Source organism: Macadamia integrifolia, chromosome 6 (genome assembly GCF_013358625.1).
Source record: "Macadamia integrifolia cultivar HAES 741 chromosome 6, SCU_Mint_v3, whole genome shotgun sequence".
Lineage (NCBI taxonomy): Eukaryota > Viridiplantae > Streptophyta > Magnoliopsida > Proteales > Proteaceae > Macadamia > Macadamia integrifolia.
Window position 1 is genome coordinate 22231491 of NC_056562.1, and position 15007 is coordinate 22246497.

At 38.2% G+C, this 15007-nt stretch overlaps 2 protein-coding genes across 5 annotated transcripts; both read right to left on the minus strand.

Annotated features, from left to right (window-relative positions):
• Positions 1-1401: 1401 nt before the first annotated feature.
• LOC122080786 (light-harvesting complex-like protein 3 isotype 1, chloroplastic) lies at positions 1402-4126 on the minus strand. The gene is made up of 3 exons (XM_042647636.1): positions 3584-4126; positions 1877-2014; positions 1402-1790 (listed from the first exon to the last, which is right to left on the minus strand). The coding sequence occupies exons 1-3, from the start codon at positions 3981-3983 to the stop codon at positions 1540-1542; spliced, it is 789 nt and encodes a 262-aa protein (XP_042503570.1). The 5' UTR covers positions 3984-4126; the 3' UTR covers positions 1402-1539.
• A 3572-nt stretch (positions 4127-7698) lies between these two features.
• LOC122080824 (pentatricopeptide repeat-containing protein At1g11900-like) lies at positions 7699-10778 on the minus strand. Of its 4 annotated transcripts, none has more exons than XM_042647689.1 (4): positions 10356-10778; positions 9532-9585; positions 9403-9457; positions 7699-9274 (listed from the first exon to the last, which is right to left on the minus strand). In XM_042647689.1, coding segments are annotated over exons 2-4 (1107 nt in total). In that variant the 5' UTR covers positions 9534-9585; positions 10356-10778; the 3' UTR covers positions 7699-8224. The 4 variants fall into 4 exon arrangements, with proteins under 4 accessions (XP_042503623.1, XP_042503622.1, XP_042503624.1 ...); XM_042647688.1 differs by having other exon boundaries at positions 7699-8737; positions 8819-9274; positions 9403-9585; XM_042647690.1 differs by having other exon boundaries at positions 7699-8737; positions 8927-9274; positions 9403-9585; positions 10356-10777.
• Positions 10779-15007: the final 4229 nt, after the last annotated feature.

Below are 15007 nucleotides of genomic sequence, written 5' to 3' on the forward strand. Positions count from 1 at the left end.
TCTGTACATTAGACAGTCCTCATGTATGGTACTGGTATACATGATCTGCTTGGTTTAACCTCAAAGGATTGTGATGACAGTAAAACAGCCTATGGCTTGATTCAATAACCTTGTACAACAAGATTTTAGTCACATTTGGTCATGGAATTATAAGCTTGTTAATCCATTCCCGCAAGAGATGGATAAATAAACTTTCTATGAGATCTGATCAACACAAATAAATCACAGCAACAAGATACTCTGTGACTACAAGCAATTCAGAAACAATTATAATATTTCCATGGTGCTTCCTGCCTCAGTAGCCTCCCTAAAAATTGCAACCACCTCAATTGGTCAGTTGGGCGTTACAGTGTAAATAGTGTATAAACTGCAACTAAACACAAGAAAGCTTTTCTCAACCTTAAACCAGAAGGTCTCCAACATTAGAACCTCTGTGTCTGTGGTCTAGCAAAGGAATCAATTCATATCTCAGACAACATATCTTCCCTTCTCAATGGAACAGATATTTTTTTCGTTTCTGTGGTGCTTCTTGCAAAAGCATGTAATAGTATTAACATACAAGTAAGGTGACTAAACTATGCATATAAAAGTTCTGAGATAAATGAAGGGGAAACTTGGATATTGGGTGTTTACGAGAACAAAGATTCTCAGTGGAAGAGTACAAGCAAAAGGAAATGCACAAGCATTTTGCCCATGCCATACATGTAGCACAAGCATAGGATGGTCAGAAATAGGATCCTCCAGAGGTCTGCAAGAGAACCCATTTGAGTAATAAAAACTGAACTGTTCAAACTCAATTAACTTGCCTGAGTGACCATACCTGAAATAAATTGAAATCATCTAGGAACCAGAACATAAATATACAATCCTCTCTAGTCTTCCCTTAGTTGCAAAAAACATGAAAGATTTATTGATGGCAAATGCCCAGTGTTTTTTGGATTAGCTTACATATACACTGACCTTGACCTTTAGAACAACCACGGACACAAAAGCTGAGTATGCTGCAAGAAGGATTAGTTGATATAGGTGAATACTGAGGTAAAGTTACAACCATATGAGCAATAAGTAATGACTGGATAGGGAGCACTAAAAAAAATCAAACAAACCAGTGTGTCCATAATATGTATGTCAAACAACATTTTGTAAGTATCTAAGGATGAAAAAAAATTCATTTGTCACCAAAACTCCAGTCATATTCTGAATATGATGACTCACGAGTCTCAGAAAATCTTGAAATCAGATAAAACAAACTAGTCCTATCATCATCCATCCTCCAAAATTGTTTTTAAAAGTATCTAAGGATGAGAAAAGTTTGAAGACATATTTAGAGAGCAACAGCTTTTCCACATTTGATATCTCATGAGAAGATGAAGCAATAGTATAAGACACAAAAAAAAAAAGTGGGAAAAGAAATTCTTATCTTAGAGCCAAATCCTCATTTTCATCTACACAAAAGCCAAAAGAACTACAATGAGGTACTATCCCGAAACAAAATGATAATGAGAAATTGGGAGGACACACTGAAAGACTGCAAGCCAACTAATCCTTCTTAGAGCCACTGACAGTCTCATCCTGCCAGGTTGCTTGCCACTGCTTGTCATAGAAAGTTGTTTCTTCCAGAAGCATCTTTAGGTTATCTAAGTCTTCATTCTTTCTGATCAGTAGTACCCCAACTACAGCCACAAATAAGAGACTTTTGCAGAAGAAGTTGCTCATCTGATCAACAAGTCCTACCCCAGTTAAACTATCAACCAGATAAGCCATGAAGAAACCGATCATCGCAGCACGGCCTGTGTAAAACAGAAATATCTGTGTGTTGGTTTTGCTAGCAATGGTAGTATCCAATTCAAATACATAAGGAGAGACAAGGCTAAACCATTAAGCAGTTCAGCTTCAGGAAGGTGGAATCTCTTGATCCATGGCCACCATGGTATAATGGAAGTGTCAAAGACAACAGGCTCATCATTTCTTGATGATTCCGGGTTATCTTGAAGCCACTTCCTCCTCCTGACCTCTGAAGAAAAAAATGAAAGTCAGTGTATAAGAAGCCAAAGAAAAAGAACTGATGGTATTAGACACAGAAAGAATTTAAACTTCAAACTGATATAAATAAAGGGAAATAAGAAAAAAAGAAACAAGAACAAATTTATGGATTTAGAAATACCAAATATATGTTGACAACATTAACAATATAAGTGTGCATATAACCTAATAGCACAACAAAGGGGAGATAACAACATTTTCCTCAAAATATTCACAATCTAATATGTAATGCCAAATATTTTTTTCCCCCACTTCTTGCACGTTTTTTAATGGGCTATATCCATGTTGGATGGCCACAATCTAATTGAAAACGAAACAAACCAAAAATGGGTAAAAAGAAAGGTGTAGAAAGGGTTTGGGAACACTAATGTGGTGATCCCTGTCAACCTACTAGCAGTTGATGTTTCAATTGCTTTCAGCCTTTCAACTGATGGTGCGACTCTTGTGTGCAACATTTCTGGATGAAGCCATACAGAAAGGATCAATCCCCAACCATACAGATAATCCTACTGGGCCTAGCAAAAAAATGCAATAAACAGGTAGCTCCTATGATCCTATTTAATAAATCAATGTCTGTCAAAAGCCAGCAAGTCTATGAAAATCATAGCCAGTAGTCAAGATTTTCTGATTCCATTTGATTCCTTGGAATGGATTTGCAAGATAATATGCATTTAAACAAAAAGATGAAGGGTGGCATTTCTTCATGATGCCACGACATGATTTAATTTCTCAATAATTCTTTCTCAGGCATGACTCCAGCGATAAATACAAGGCAGTAATGCATTTCCAGATAGACTTCTCTAATCAGAGTTTAGAATAACGGATCATAAACCAGTACTCAACATAAGTCACGAAAATGAAAATGTCCTTTCTCTATTTCAGAATTACAGAGAAGGCACCCTTATTTAGATGGCCAAAGAAGATCAAAATCCATAAAACAACCATAATATCCTTGAAATGATTCATGATGAAAAATGTCATTGCCCTCTAATCTCTGAGGAAGCACTGACCCAAACCATCAAATATGTCATTGAGGTCTGAAGGCAAAAGAGTACTTCAGTTTTATGAAATCCAAATGCAGTGACATGAATATTCAGTTTTAATTTTTAGAACAATCAAGTAAACCATAGTAAGCTTTTACTTCTTTCAATTAGGACATCCAGTACCACAGAAACTGATTTATTTGAACAAAAAGAAAGAAAAAGGCAGAAATTTAACTTTGATACCTATAACAATCAACACCATCCAAGAAACATTTTAAGGAACCTTGTATTCTTGGTGGATTTTGAAATAGTAACTACCAATTCCAATATAAAGCAATTTATTATGTTGAATAATGAATAATTACAACCATTTTCCGCAAACCTGTAGTAAAGATCAGAAATTTATGAACCCAGAAGAAAGAATACTCTCTAACCAGCCAAAATATCAAATAAGGAGAGGAAGGGGAGGGAGATAACAAGTGGGTTCACACAGAAGAATGAAATTATATACAAAAGCAAAATTATTTAAGGAAAAAGAAGAAAAAAGAGAAGCTCACCCGCATCGATAATGGCATCCCAATTGGTCTTCCCATCTTTCTCAAACTGCTTCAAATCCCAAGTCCCACCGACCCATTTCGGATCTTCAAATTTAGGCACAGCCTCCACCACAGACGACGAGACTGCCCCATTCGACCCAAGAGATCTTTCCTCTTTCTTCAACTCCTGCTCAGAAGCAGTGGGAGCAGCTTCTTCCTTCTTCACCCCTTTCTCCTCTACAACAGCAGCTGAACCCACCACACCTGCTACATTATCAGTTGCCTTTCTGGATAACAAAAACAGACTTCTTCTGGAGGGTAAAGAGAGATAAGGCTTTTGGTTGAAAGTAGGTTTTGCTGAAACAGTAGCAGGGAGGGATGGGAAACGACTGGAAGGAGGAGAAAACAAGGCCATGGACATCCTTTAGAAGCACAACATACTCTTCTGCTGTGAGCAATCTAAGCCTCAGGAATAGATTGATGCTTATATAACTGATGGAAAATAACTCAAAAGGACTTGGATTAGAATCAAATCATCGATAGATTCTGCAATTGGATTGTTAACTGGAACAAGACATCCTTACTTTATCAGTTTATCCTATCAATTAACTGCAAGAAATTTTGGTAGATGAGAAGCTACCATAAAAGGATAGCCCCATCACCCCATGGTCCCATGATCGGAGGTGATAAGATATCCCATTGTGAAGGCTTAATATTCCATTTGTTTGGCGATGAAGGGTAATAGGTACCTGAATGGGGTTTGCCTTGGGCTAGGCTAGGTGTTCTGAAGTCTGAACTAAGGCTGGGCTAACCCTAGACTGGTTCATGTGATGGCCTACAGCAACTATGTTCATTTGATATGCATATGCTTGGCTGCTCTCCCCCAGGCAAAATGGAGGTTGAGATCAGATCCATATAATTAATTATGTTTAATACCTCTTCAGTGATGAGCGTCAAGGCCTATCAGAAGAGGAAGATTTATTCGATCCTTCCAATTTCCCAGAAACGTGCCCTCACATGTTTGATTAAACCAGCCATTAAAGTAAACAGGACAGTAATTCGAGTACTGAGAGCACCAAAACTACCAATGCCTAGGGTGGAGTATTCCATTCTTACCCTTATGGTGGAGTATTCCATTCTTACCCTATGGGTGTAAGTTTGGTCCTAACAGGTTCTAATCCGCCCTGAGTTTAAACCCATTGTACCCTTAAGATGAGAATCAACCTTGCCCAGCCCGACTAATCAGGGTTGGGTGGGCCTGGGTTGAGACCTAGGCCCAGCCCGGCAACCAAGGCCGAGCCTGGGCTGATTTTAACACTAATTTATTATTGTGTTTAGTAATAGTATTTTCCTTCCCATAGGCCCACATCATGTGTTATACAAGCCTTCAACAAGTTGTCTGTATGACTTCAACCCACATCATGTTTTGCACAAGCCATATACTTTTATCTATTGAGTTAAGACGACCAAATGGCCAAATTATTTCTCCCCTTTTCTTTACAGAGGTTGTCTTTGTATCTCCTATCATATATTGATATGAACCTTAGATATAGTAGCAATTGTTTGAGATTTTAAATGTAACCGCAAATGTACGGATCAGTGTAGCTACGGGTCGAACACAGGGAGAGTAACCACTTTATTATTATTTTTTTTAAATAATGCGAAAATGAACCTATTAATGGTTGTGATCTAATTCTAACTACCGTCCTAAACATAAGTATCTAAAATAACGTCCTAACCATTCGTCATCTAAGAATTTAAAGACGTAAGCCACGCAATTAAAATTAAATAAATAAATAGCTAAAAATAAACAACCAACGCAATTATAAAAAAAACAATAAAGGAAAAAAAATGTTGAAATAAAAATAAAGTAAAAGAAATGGGATAAAGCTAGAGAGAGACTCACAAGTAAGTTTCTCTACTTAGCCAAAGGGATGCATCATAATATGAGCTTCCCTACTTGACCAGAGAGTCACTCTTACAAGGGTTACTCTACTTGGTTTTAGGGAAAGGGAGACAATTAAAATAAAAGTAATAAATTGATGATTCTATGGCTATGAGGGGCAAAGCCAACACATACACTAACCATGAATCTTGGAGGAAAGGGATAACAACAATGTAACGACTGAAATTAAAATCCTAAATTAAGAAAGAAAGGGTAGTCAGAAGAGGGAATGAGAGGGGGGGAGAAAAGATTACTGAAAGAGCCTACTTACTTGAATCAATGCTTGAACTTGAAAGCTTTGGTGATTTGAGATACTACCAGTACTAAAAACCAGATTTGGAATAAACCAAATCTGAAATTTCTAGTACTAGAGAATACAAATCTTGAAAAAAAAACTGAACTTGAAAAAAAAAAAATGATCCACGGCTCGTGATCTTGTCACCTAGATCTAAGCCTAGAACTATAACTTTAAAAATTACAACTCAATTGCATAAATCATAAACATAAAAGACTGAATAAGAATAAAAGAGTGCTTGCATTAATTGACATAAAAAACTATTACAAAAGTGATTAAAGCAAAAAGGAAGAAGAACTAAAACTAAAGAGAGTGAGAGAGAGAAGAGAACTAAGCATAAACTAGAAAATAAACTAAGAGGAATAATAAAATATATGAGGGGCGAGGAAGGGGCTTTTATAGGGCTCTGGTCTTGCCTCCTTCCTTCTACAAGTCTTCTTTAAGAAAAGAAAGAAAATAAAATTAAATTAAATCTTAGTAAAAATCCTCATTCTCTGAGATATTGTATGAAGAAAGAGAGAATCTGTTTCCAAAATTAACAAATTATATTCCTTCCCTGCAATATTAACCAATATTTTGCAATCTTGATTAAATCAGAAAGGAATCTTTGCATAGCATCTCAAGATCTTGTGAGATGGCAAGGAGAGAAAATAATCTTCAGGATTTTGTAGGAGAGAGGATGTGGTACCAATGAGTGGGTCTCACCTTTGGACAAGTTAGTTCAAGCTTGGATCGGTTCTTGATTCACTTTAAGCACTTTCTCTTGTAGACTTGAAAATTAAAAAAAAAGAAAAAGAAAAATAAAAGTAGTACTATCCAAAGTGGGGCAAAATGTACACTTATATCCCTAAGATTTCACACATTATTGTGCTCATCAGCAATCATGAAGAATTGGGTCAAATTTTGGATTGTCCAATTTCTAGGAGATGTGGTGATACCAAGCGATTAAAAGGTCTATCTTATAACTAAATTGACAACTTTGCTTGCTCCAAATTAATGGATTAGGTGTAGAAAAGGGATGGCCATAGTCTTAACATCTTCCACCCGTTTTTGGTAAGTATAATAAGCTTAACATTTGTGACCTTTTGTAGAAAAAAAATATATAAGACCAACTAGGGTCAACCCGACAGGGTTGGGTTGGGCTTAGGTTGAATTTGGAGACCTAGGGTTGAGCTGGGGTTTTAAGAAACTCGGCCCAACTCGGCACTGTTTCACCCCTACCTACCTCCTTTGAAATATGAATATCCCCCCTCCCTTTGGATGCCCCTATGCTGCTGTTGGCCCAGACTGGTGCAAGGGCCACGCGACATCGTTCTTCCCTTATTTTATTTTTTTATATGGAATTGATTCCATCTCAATTATCAGGATTGAAGAACAAATAATAAAAAATAGGGCATATTCAGTGTACAAAGCTCTTGCATGTGCAAGGTCGGGGGAAAGAAAGAGAACTACGCAGCCTTATCCCAAGAACGTCAAAAGACTGTTTCGACAGTTTGACCACAAGGTGACAACATTTTGTACCTTTACTGGTGGACCAAGAAGCACGCCCCTTTAGGACTGAAGCACAAATATAAACTCCAGATCTGAATTTTCTACATAAAAAAAAAAAAAATAATAATAATAATAATATTTGGCTCTCTGTGGCGATTGAGGAATAAACCACCACTGCTCACATGACGATTATGAGGCTGAGTGGATCAGTACCTTCCTTTGGACAAAGCTGCAATGGAGACAGAAGTATGCAAACTAGATGAGTTGAAGGCCAAGAAAATGGGACCAATTAACAGTCTTGTATTTCAGTCATTCAGTTGTCCTGTTGTAGAGTACTTTATCGTACACAGATGCCCGGCTTCAATTATTCAAATAGTCCTACCACGTAAAATATTCTAAAATCAGTTAATCGGAACCGGAATGCTACCATAGATTCCCAACATTAGGACCATTTAATACAATAACTTGGCAAAGCTTTCCATACATTTGTGGGTTTCTTCCTTTACTTTCCTTCCTTTCCTTTTTTCAAGATCCAAACCCAAACTGATAAATTCTGCAGAAAATCAATGTAAGTTACCTATTGTAGCTATATCAACAAGACTTTTGAATCATAAACTCCAAAAACCAAAAATCTTTGGAAATCCATGCCTCTTCTAGGGTTTTGACCAATTCCATCGGATCCTTGGCTGATTTCAATCAAATCCGAATCATAATCAAAGGAGGTTGACCCCGTATACAATCCAGAGTTTCTAAGCCTTGCAGGAGTTTGATGATCTCTATATTGTACAATTATTTGCTTGAATGCTATTCAACGACATACATTGCAGAACACAGAAGTTACCAAGAGCTTGAAATCAGGTGGCAGAAACTACATGCAGATCACGTCTTCCAAACCAACCCATCAATTTGAACCCAGAATCTTGAAAATGAACTACCTTCTCTTCCGTTTGAAGTCCTTAGGACCAACTAGATTTGAAGCACAAGAGTTCATTTCCTCTGATAAGCTCATAGCCAAGTCCAACTTCCCAACTCTCTTTAAATTACTAATCAGTGATCCGTAGACATAGACAGAAGGAGATACCTGCTTCCTTTTCATGTCAGCAAAGAGTCTTAATGCTTCCTCAATGTTCCCTGACAGGCCAAAGCTGTCGATCAATGCGGTGTAGGTTCTCAAATCTGGTTCAATTCCTCTCTCACTCATTTCCCGGAAAAAAACCAAGCACAAATCCAACCTTCCCACCTTCCTCAGGTTGTTTATTAAGGTGTTGTAAGAAACGATATCAGGTACCATGTTTGCCTCTTTCATGGAAGCAACCGTATGGAGCATTTCATCCACACGACCTGCCCTACCCAAGATTGCTAAAACAGTATTATACGTGAACAAGTCCGGCCTACATTTCAGATTCTTCATATGATCAAATATAAGCATGGCTTTGTCGACCTCCTTGCATTCAGAAAAGGCAACAAGAATCCTATTAATGACAGTAGCACTTCTAGGAAATATCAGTTCTGAAACTTCACTTACAAATTTGACCAGCAAAGCAGTATCTGTTGCTTTTGAAAAGGTCTTAGCAAGACTGTAATAAGTATCCCAGCTAATGGGTTTTCCAGACATTAATAAATCCTTGAATACCTGAGACAGAAGGCCAAAGTCCTTCCATTCACCTGCAGTCACCAAGAGAAGATTATATGTGTTTGGGCTCAGGAAGATCTGTTTAGCACGTAGCTGCTGCACCAGTTTAGCAGCATCTGCTAGATTTCCTGCTCTGCACAGCTTCTCTAAGTAAACAGCACAGGTCTCTGCACTGGGTAAAGGATCACTTTCTGCAGAAGAAAGAACTTGGTTCAAGCATTCATCTCTCACATCCCGTTTTAGCGATGCCTGAGTTACCACAGATCGGAAATTGGTAGGGTATTTGCTTAGAACACTGAAAAACGGCCAGAGTCGGTCAAGCCCCAGTCTGATTGAAGGGATATAATTCTGCGTATAAGCAAAAGTCAGCACATGCAGGTAGACAAATAGAACTTGAATCTAAATTCTAAGAAAGCAGAAAAATGAACAGCTGCTCAAGAGGATGCTGAAAAATCCACAGAAGCACATCCATTCACCTGAGAGGCTTTGTTGCTTGTTTCTTTGGCAAATTTTGTATGCAGTGATTTTCTCCTGATGAAGAAATAGCTTGAAAAGACTATACTGATTGAGCGTTGAGGAACCAAAATATGAATGATAGTACTCACATTATTCATCAAAGCTCATATCTTTTTCTATCAAAACACCCTCATACACAAAGCCTGGTGAATAAATAAGAAGATTAAGTTAAAACCTTTCAGTCAATAATCCAATTTCCATTGTCACATGTGTATGCATCAAACAATTTCCAATTAGAAAACTACAACTAACCAAAGACCCCACAAACTGAAGCATTTTATTTTGAGAGAAAAAAAAAATTCATATGAGGAAGCGTTAATGGATGTGTGGATGTGGTTCACAAAATATCAGCATCAGCCTTGGACATCTATGATCTATCACAAAAAATGCATTCCCCAAAAAATGACCTACTTCAGAACTGGCAATAAAAGAAAATAACTCTAACCCATGTATTTTAAAGCTCCAAGCATGAAAAAGTATCAGTAGCAATGGTTCAAAATTTAAATCCTTCCTGGATGTGGTTGCACTTGAAGGGTTATTAGGTTTGTCACTCCTGGACTTGCAGAAGTGTTGCAGAAGCAACAAAATTAATGATATGGCAGTCATACATATATCGGCCCCTATAAGTTGATAATGAAAATAAAAGAATCCATCTCTAAATCGTGTTCATCAAAGCTATAAAGCCAAACAAAATTGAAGGTCACCAATAGCAAGCAGTGAAGTTTCTCGATACTAAACATTAACAGTCTGGAAACAATTCCAACACCTGAAAAGGGGAAATTTTCAATCAATGGATGGGGTAAAATCATTTGAGTAGAAGACGAAGGAGAAGTAAATTGAGAGAAGCAACTTTCTCAACTGCATTAGCAGGCGTAAGTGCAGAAGGAACAATTCTTTGTTTTAATTCCATTACCTCAACGTAGCGAGAGTATATATAGTTTTATTTGCCGCCTTGAATTCTATGTACCATCACATATCAATTTCCACCATTGATCGCATAATCTGAAAAACCAATTCCAGAACGGAGGCGGCCAGAAGCACGAACTGGATGACACTATTAATTTTCAGTTGAGCAGGAGGGTTAGCGACATCTATGCACATGGCATGAAGGTTTGCTCCATTCTCGTCGATCAGACACAGCAGGAATCTGAAATCTACTCGATGGAGACGACGAACGAGCCAGAAGGAGGGCTGGCTCGGCAATGGCCAATAGGTAAGCAAAATGGGGAGGGTTTAGGGTTTTGCTGAGACAGAGAGAGAGACGCCGAGCCGTGACAGATGTGAAGCTTCGATAACAAAAGACTGCCGAGTTGAGTGACTGCCTCACGAGACCACCCACTAGTCCACTACCAATTGTTACGCAATTCTCAACTAGGCCCAAACCTGGCCCCTAATTAAAGCCGCCCTCGACTAAACCCAGCCCTGGGCCATCTTAGGCCAATTAGGATGGCAGCTCCAAGGCAGTGTTATAACAAATATCAAGAAATAAGAAAATAAACAAATTAAATTCGTACAACACAAAGATTTAATGAGGTTTTTTTATACATGTGCTATGTCCTTGGACGAAGAAAAAGATGTTTCACTATACAGAAAAAAGATTACACCTAAGCATCAATGAGAAAACCCATTTTAAAATCCTAGCTAGAAAAATTCCCCAGATTACAATGACCCTGCTCAACAAGACGATAGTACATTATATACTCCAAGTCATGGGTCAACCTTTTGGGTCACAATCAATCTAGTCGAACCATACTGCGGGGGTGTCCCATTCAGTTTGCCACCAAAATATGTTAAAACGGGTCAATCTCTAAAATGAGTCAATAATTCGAAACAAACTTAATAGGCAATTAAGGCGGTGTCCCAATTGAAAGAAGGGCGACTTAGGAGGGGGAATAAGGAGGGGAGGGGGAGGAGTCAAACTCAAGACATGACATGGTGGTAGTTGCTTCAACAAGCTACCTTGTTGGCTATCGTGAATTCAATGACAATGTTTGTACCCAAAAAAAAAAAATCAATAATGGAGAAGGGAATTAGATCCTCTTCAACATGCCCAACGTGACATCTAACGACCGGAAGAACCCAACCAGTCACCCTAAGTCCTCCCAACCGTCATGCGTGCTGGGATGCCTAGCGGCTTGAGAGGATTTGGTTGGACCTAACATGGGATCTTTTTTTTTTTTCCTCTTTGGTAGAATGTTAACAGGGGATCATTGTGATGGGTTGTGAGTGGTCTGTGAAGGTTCACAAAAGGAGGAGGAGATCCAACTCACAGATACCCTAAAACAAATTTGGTCTAAAGATCTCTATTTGCTACTAAGATTAATGACACCATGGCCACATCAGTGGGTTGTAGTGCCAGAGGAGGGTTGCCTCAGTTCTTCTTCTTGGACCACGGTCTCTCTCTCTCTCTCTCTCTCTCTCTCTCTCACTTTAGAAATACAAAAAGGTCTACACTCCCACCTTGCCCATTTGAAGCCCTGAACAAGTAGATGTATGGCAATTAGGGTTTGAGGGATCACTTGAATAGATTTGAACGATCCCTAGACACAAGGGTGTAGTGACACTGGGTGATGGGTTGCAAACTTGCAACAGTGAGAGGGGGAAGATGCATTGCCATGGGTTGCAATCGCGTGATTGTAGATAATTGAATGATTGATTTTTATTTATTTTTGAATGAAATTATATTGAAGTAAAAAAAGTCAAAAAAAAGAGAACAAAACAAAAGCCTCAACAGCTGTCTAAAGACGAAGGCTACAACAATGAAATAAAGAAACGATTGAGAATAATTCCCCTTCATTCAACCATTGGTAGCGTGCTTGTGTGTAAGATTCTATTACGTACACCAAGCTAAGTGTATACATCATTAAAAAAAATTAATTATAAAAAAAAAAATGTAAGGGCCTGTTTGGTATCGTTTCTGTTCCAGAAACGCCGTTTCGTTTCAAAAACGAAAATTTCAGTTTCTGTATCAAAACGCAGTTTTTAAACGAAAAAATGGTGTTTTAAAATTTCAGATTTTTATCGGGAATTTTTTTTTTTTTTTTTTTTTTGTAAAATGGAACGAAACTGGGAAGACGGAACTCCATTTTGGAGTTCCGTCAAATCTCGTTTTTTTCAGTTTTTTTTTCACTTTTTGTTCCAAAAAAACAGAAACGGACCATAAGTGCACCAAACAGAAGATTCCGTTTTTTCGTTCCAATAGAACGAAAAAACTCCAGAAACGTTTTTTTAGAACGATACCAAACGGGCCCTAAGTCTATTTTATAACCAAGGAAGTCGTGGAAGGAATTAACTACCCTTTAACTGGTTTTGACACTTTACAACCTCCCTCTTGTCAATTGTAATAATCCCACTTAAGCATTATTTTAATGACAAAGTCGCCATTGGGTGGAGTTGTAGACTGTTGAGAATGACTCCCACTTTACTGGGTTGTAAAATGGAAACATGAGCTCGAGTAGAAAGTATCGATTTGTTTCTTAGACTTTTGACAAAGTGGAGGTGAATGTATGATTTGTACATATTATTCCATTTTCTAATTCGATCCAATATGTTTGTTCCTATAGCTATTTACTCGATCATATATGATGTGCCATATTCGGCCAACTGTTCAGCACGCAGCAAGATAGTCATGCCGAGCCCTAGCCTCGACACTTTGTGGATGAGCTCTCACCTCTGCCCATCGCAAATGAGCCCTCGCCTCGTCTCAGCCATGCAAAGCTCTCACCTTGGCTCATCGCAGACTAGCCCTCGCCTTGTCTTGGTCATGTTGGGTCACGCCGAGCTCTCACCTCGGTTCCCAGGAACAAGCCTCTTCATCATCTCTTCGTAGGCATCCACCTCTGCCACCTAGGCAGACTCCTTCCTTGGTTCACGGAAAGTCTCGGGCTTAGTCAATGCCACGACATCACAGATTCATAGCTGACTGTATACCATGTCATTACGGTTGGCAGAATTATCCACCCAAGGCATGGATAAAGATGGAACTTTGAAGAAAGTGGAGTTACCAGTAAGAGCACTCTCCCCAAACATTATGTACGTTTCGTCGTTCAGACTCCTAGTGCTTTTCGACGCACTAAAAGTGTGAAATATCTGAAATATTCCCTCACTCATGTGCAAGTTCGTGAGAACTTGAAGGAGTGGGACACAGGGGAAGCCAAGGAACTCAGGCCTTATAAATACATGAGGTAAGCCCTTGAAGAAGGGGATCAAAAACTTGGAAACGAACACATACCTGCTGCTTAATTTTGACCCTGATTTTGTCATTAGAGGGTTATCGCACCGGCTAGCTCGATGCCCCTTTGCTGACTTGTTCATCTTTGCAGCGAGAGCACGACGGGTCCTTGGTCTGCTTCAAGGCCGCTTGGAGATTCTACCTCCGGTCAGAATTTACCGCATCAATATGCATTTTTGAAACACCTTTATTAGTTTCTTCAATTTGTTTAGAGGCCTCAAACAAAGAAAATGCTTTCTCCAATTTTCTTAATTATTCTCTCTTTGAGTGTTATCTCAATTCTAGCCACGGTTTTATTAGATATCTTATCATTAGAAAAAAAAAAAAAAAAATGATTTGGTTCCTTCACATTGTGAACACTAGTTAGCTAGATTCACGTAATATCACATTGGGAAACCCTAGGGCTTTAGACAACTTCATATATATTGAGCCCTCACATCTAACAACTTAAACTTTTGGATTGAACACTTGAACATGTTATAGATCCATCTCGGTGTTAATTAAGTTACTTAAACATTTATATACAATCACTCAAAAAGAAGAGCTAAAAATTTGAAAACACATGAAAGAGAGTACATAAAAGCAGCCCATACTAAAAAACTCTTGGTGACTTCATATATTAATTGGGATTTGGGCCTTTCCACCTATTAATTCAACATCTAATTAACACAAAACTGAAATTTTAACCAGATCTTATTTTTTTGTAGAGGTGTCATCTAAAATTGAAAACTTGAGCGACTCAAGTGATAGATTCGGGTGCTATTTTGCTACAACGGCTGGAACTTGGTAAAGAAGTCAATTTAGAATTGAAAACAGGACGTTTTAAATTGAACTAAAACAAATCCTTTTGATTTTGGTTTAAAAATTGGAAGTTTTTCTTGTTTTAATTTGGTTTCGATTTTAGGGTTGAAATATCGGGTTTGTATTAAACAAATAAATTATATTCTTTCTTAATGTTTAGAAAAAAAAAAAACGATTTATTCCTATTCAATTATGGTTTTCCCACAATGGAACCTAAATAGATTTGACAAATGCAACAGAACCGAACTGAACCTAAACAATTGGCACTCTTGATCCCTTAGACTTGGTGTCTGGTGTAGGGGTGTCAATTCTAAGCCGGCATTGGTAGGTCAGATCGAGTCTGTCACGTTTATGACCTAGCCTGATTAATAAACGTGTTAGGCCTAAGCTCAGTCGGTTTATAAATAGGTAACACACGGTGCAAGGGTAATCCCGATCGGCTCTTGATCGACTTGGTCTGTTTACAAGCCCGACTTTGACCGACACGTTTAACCTGACCGTTTATATAAATATTTTGACTTTTTTGGGATAGA

Excerpts from the sequence above, each read along its gene's own strand:
- LOC122080824 (XM_042647687.1), bottom strand. The coding sequence starts at position 9,540 with ATGAATAATGTGAGTACTATCATTCATATTTTGGTTCCTCAACGCTCA. Across the intron at positions 9,275-9,402 it reads CAAGCAACAAAGCCTCTCAG|AATTATATCCCTTCAATCAG; the intron begins GTGAATGGATGT and ends GCTTATACGCAG.
- LOC122080786 (XM_042647636.1), bottom strand. The coding sequence starts at position 3,983 with ATGTCCATGGCCTTGTTTTCTCCTCCTTCCAGTCGTTTCCCATCCCTC. Across the intron at positions 2,015-3,583 it reads GGATGCCATTATCGATGCGG|AGGTCAGGAGGAGGAAGTGG; the intron begins GTGAGCTTCTCT and ends TTTTTTCTTCAG. Across the intron at positions 1,791-1,876 it reads TGAAGCTGAACTGCTTAATG|GCCGTGCTGCGATGATCGGT; the intron begins GTTTAGCCTTGT and ends TGTTTTACACAG.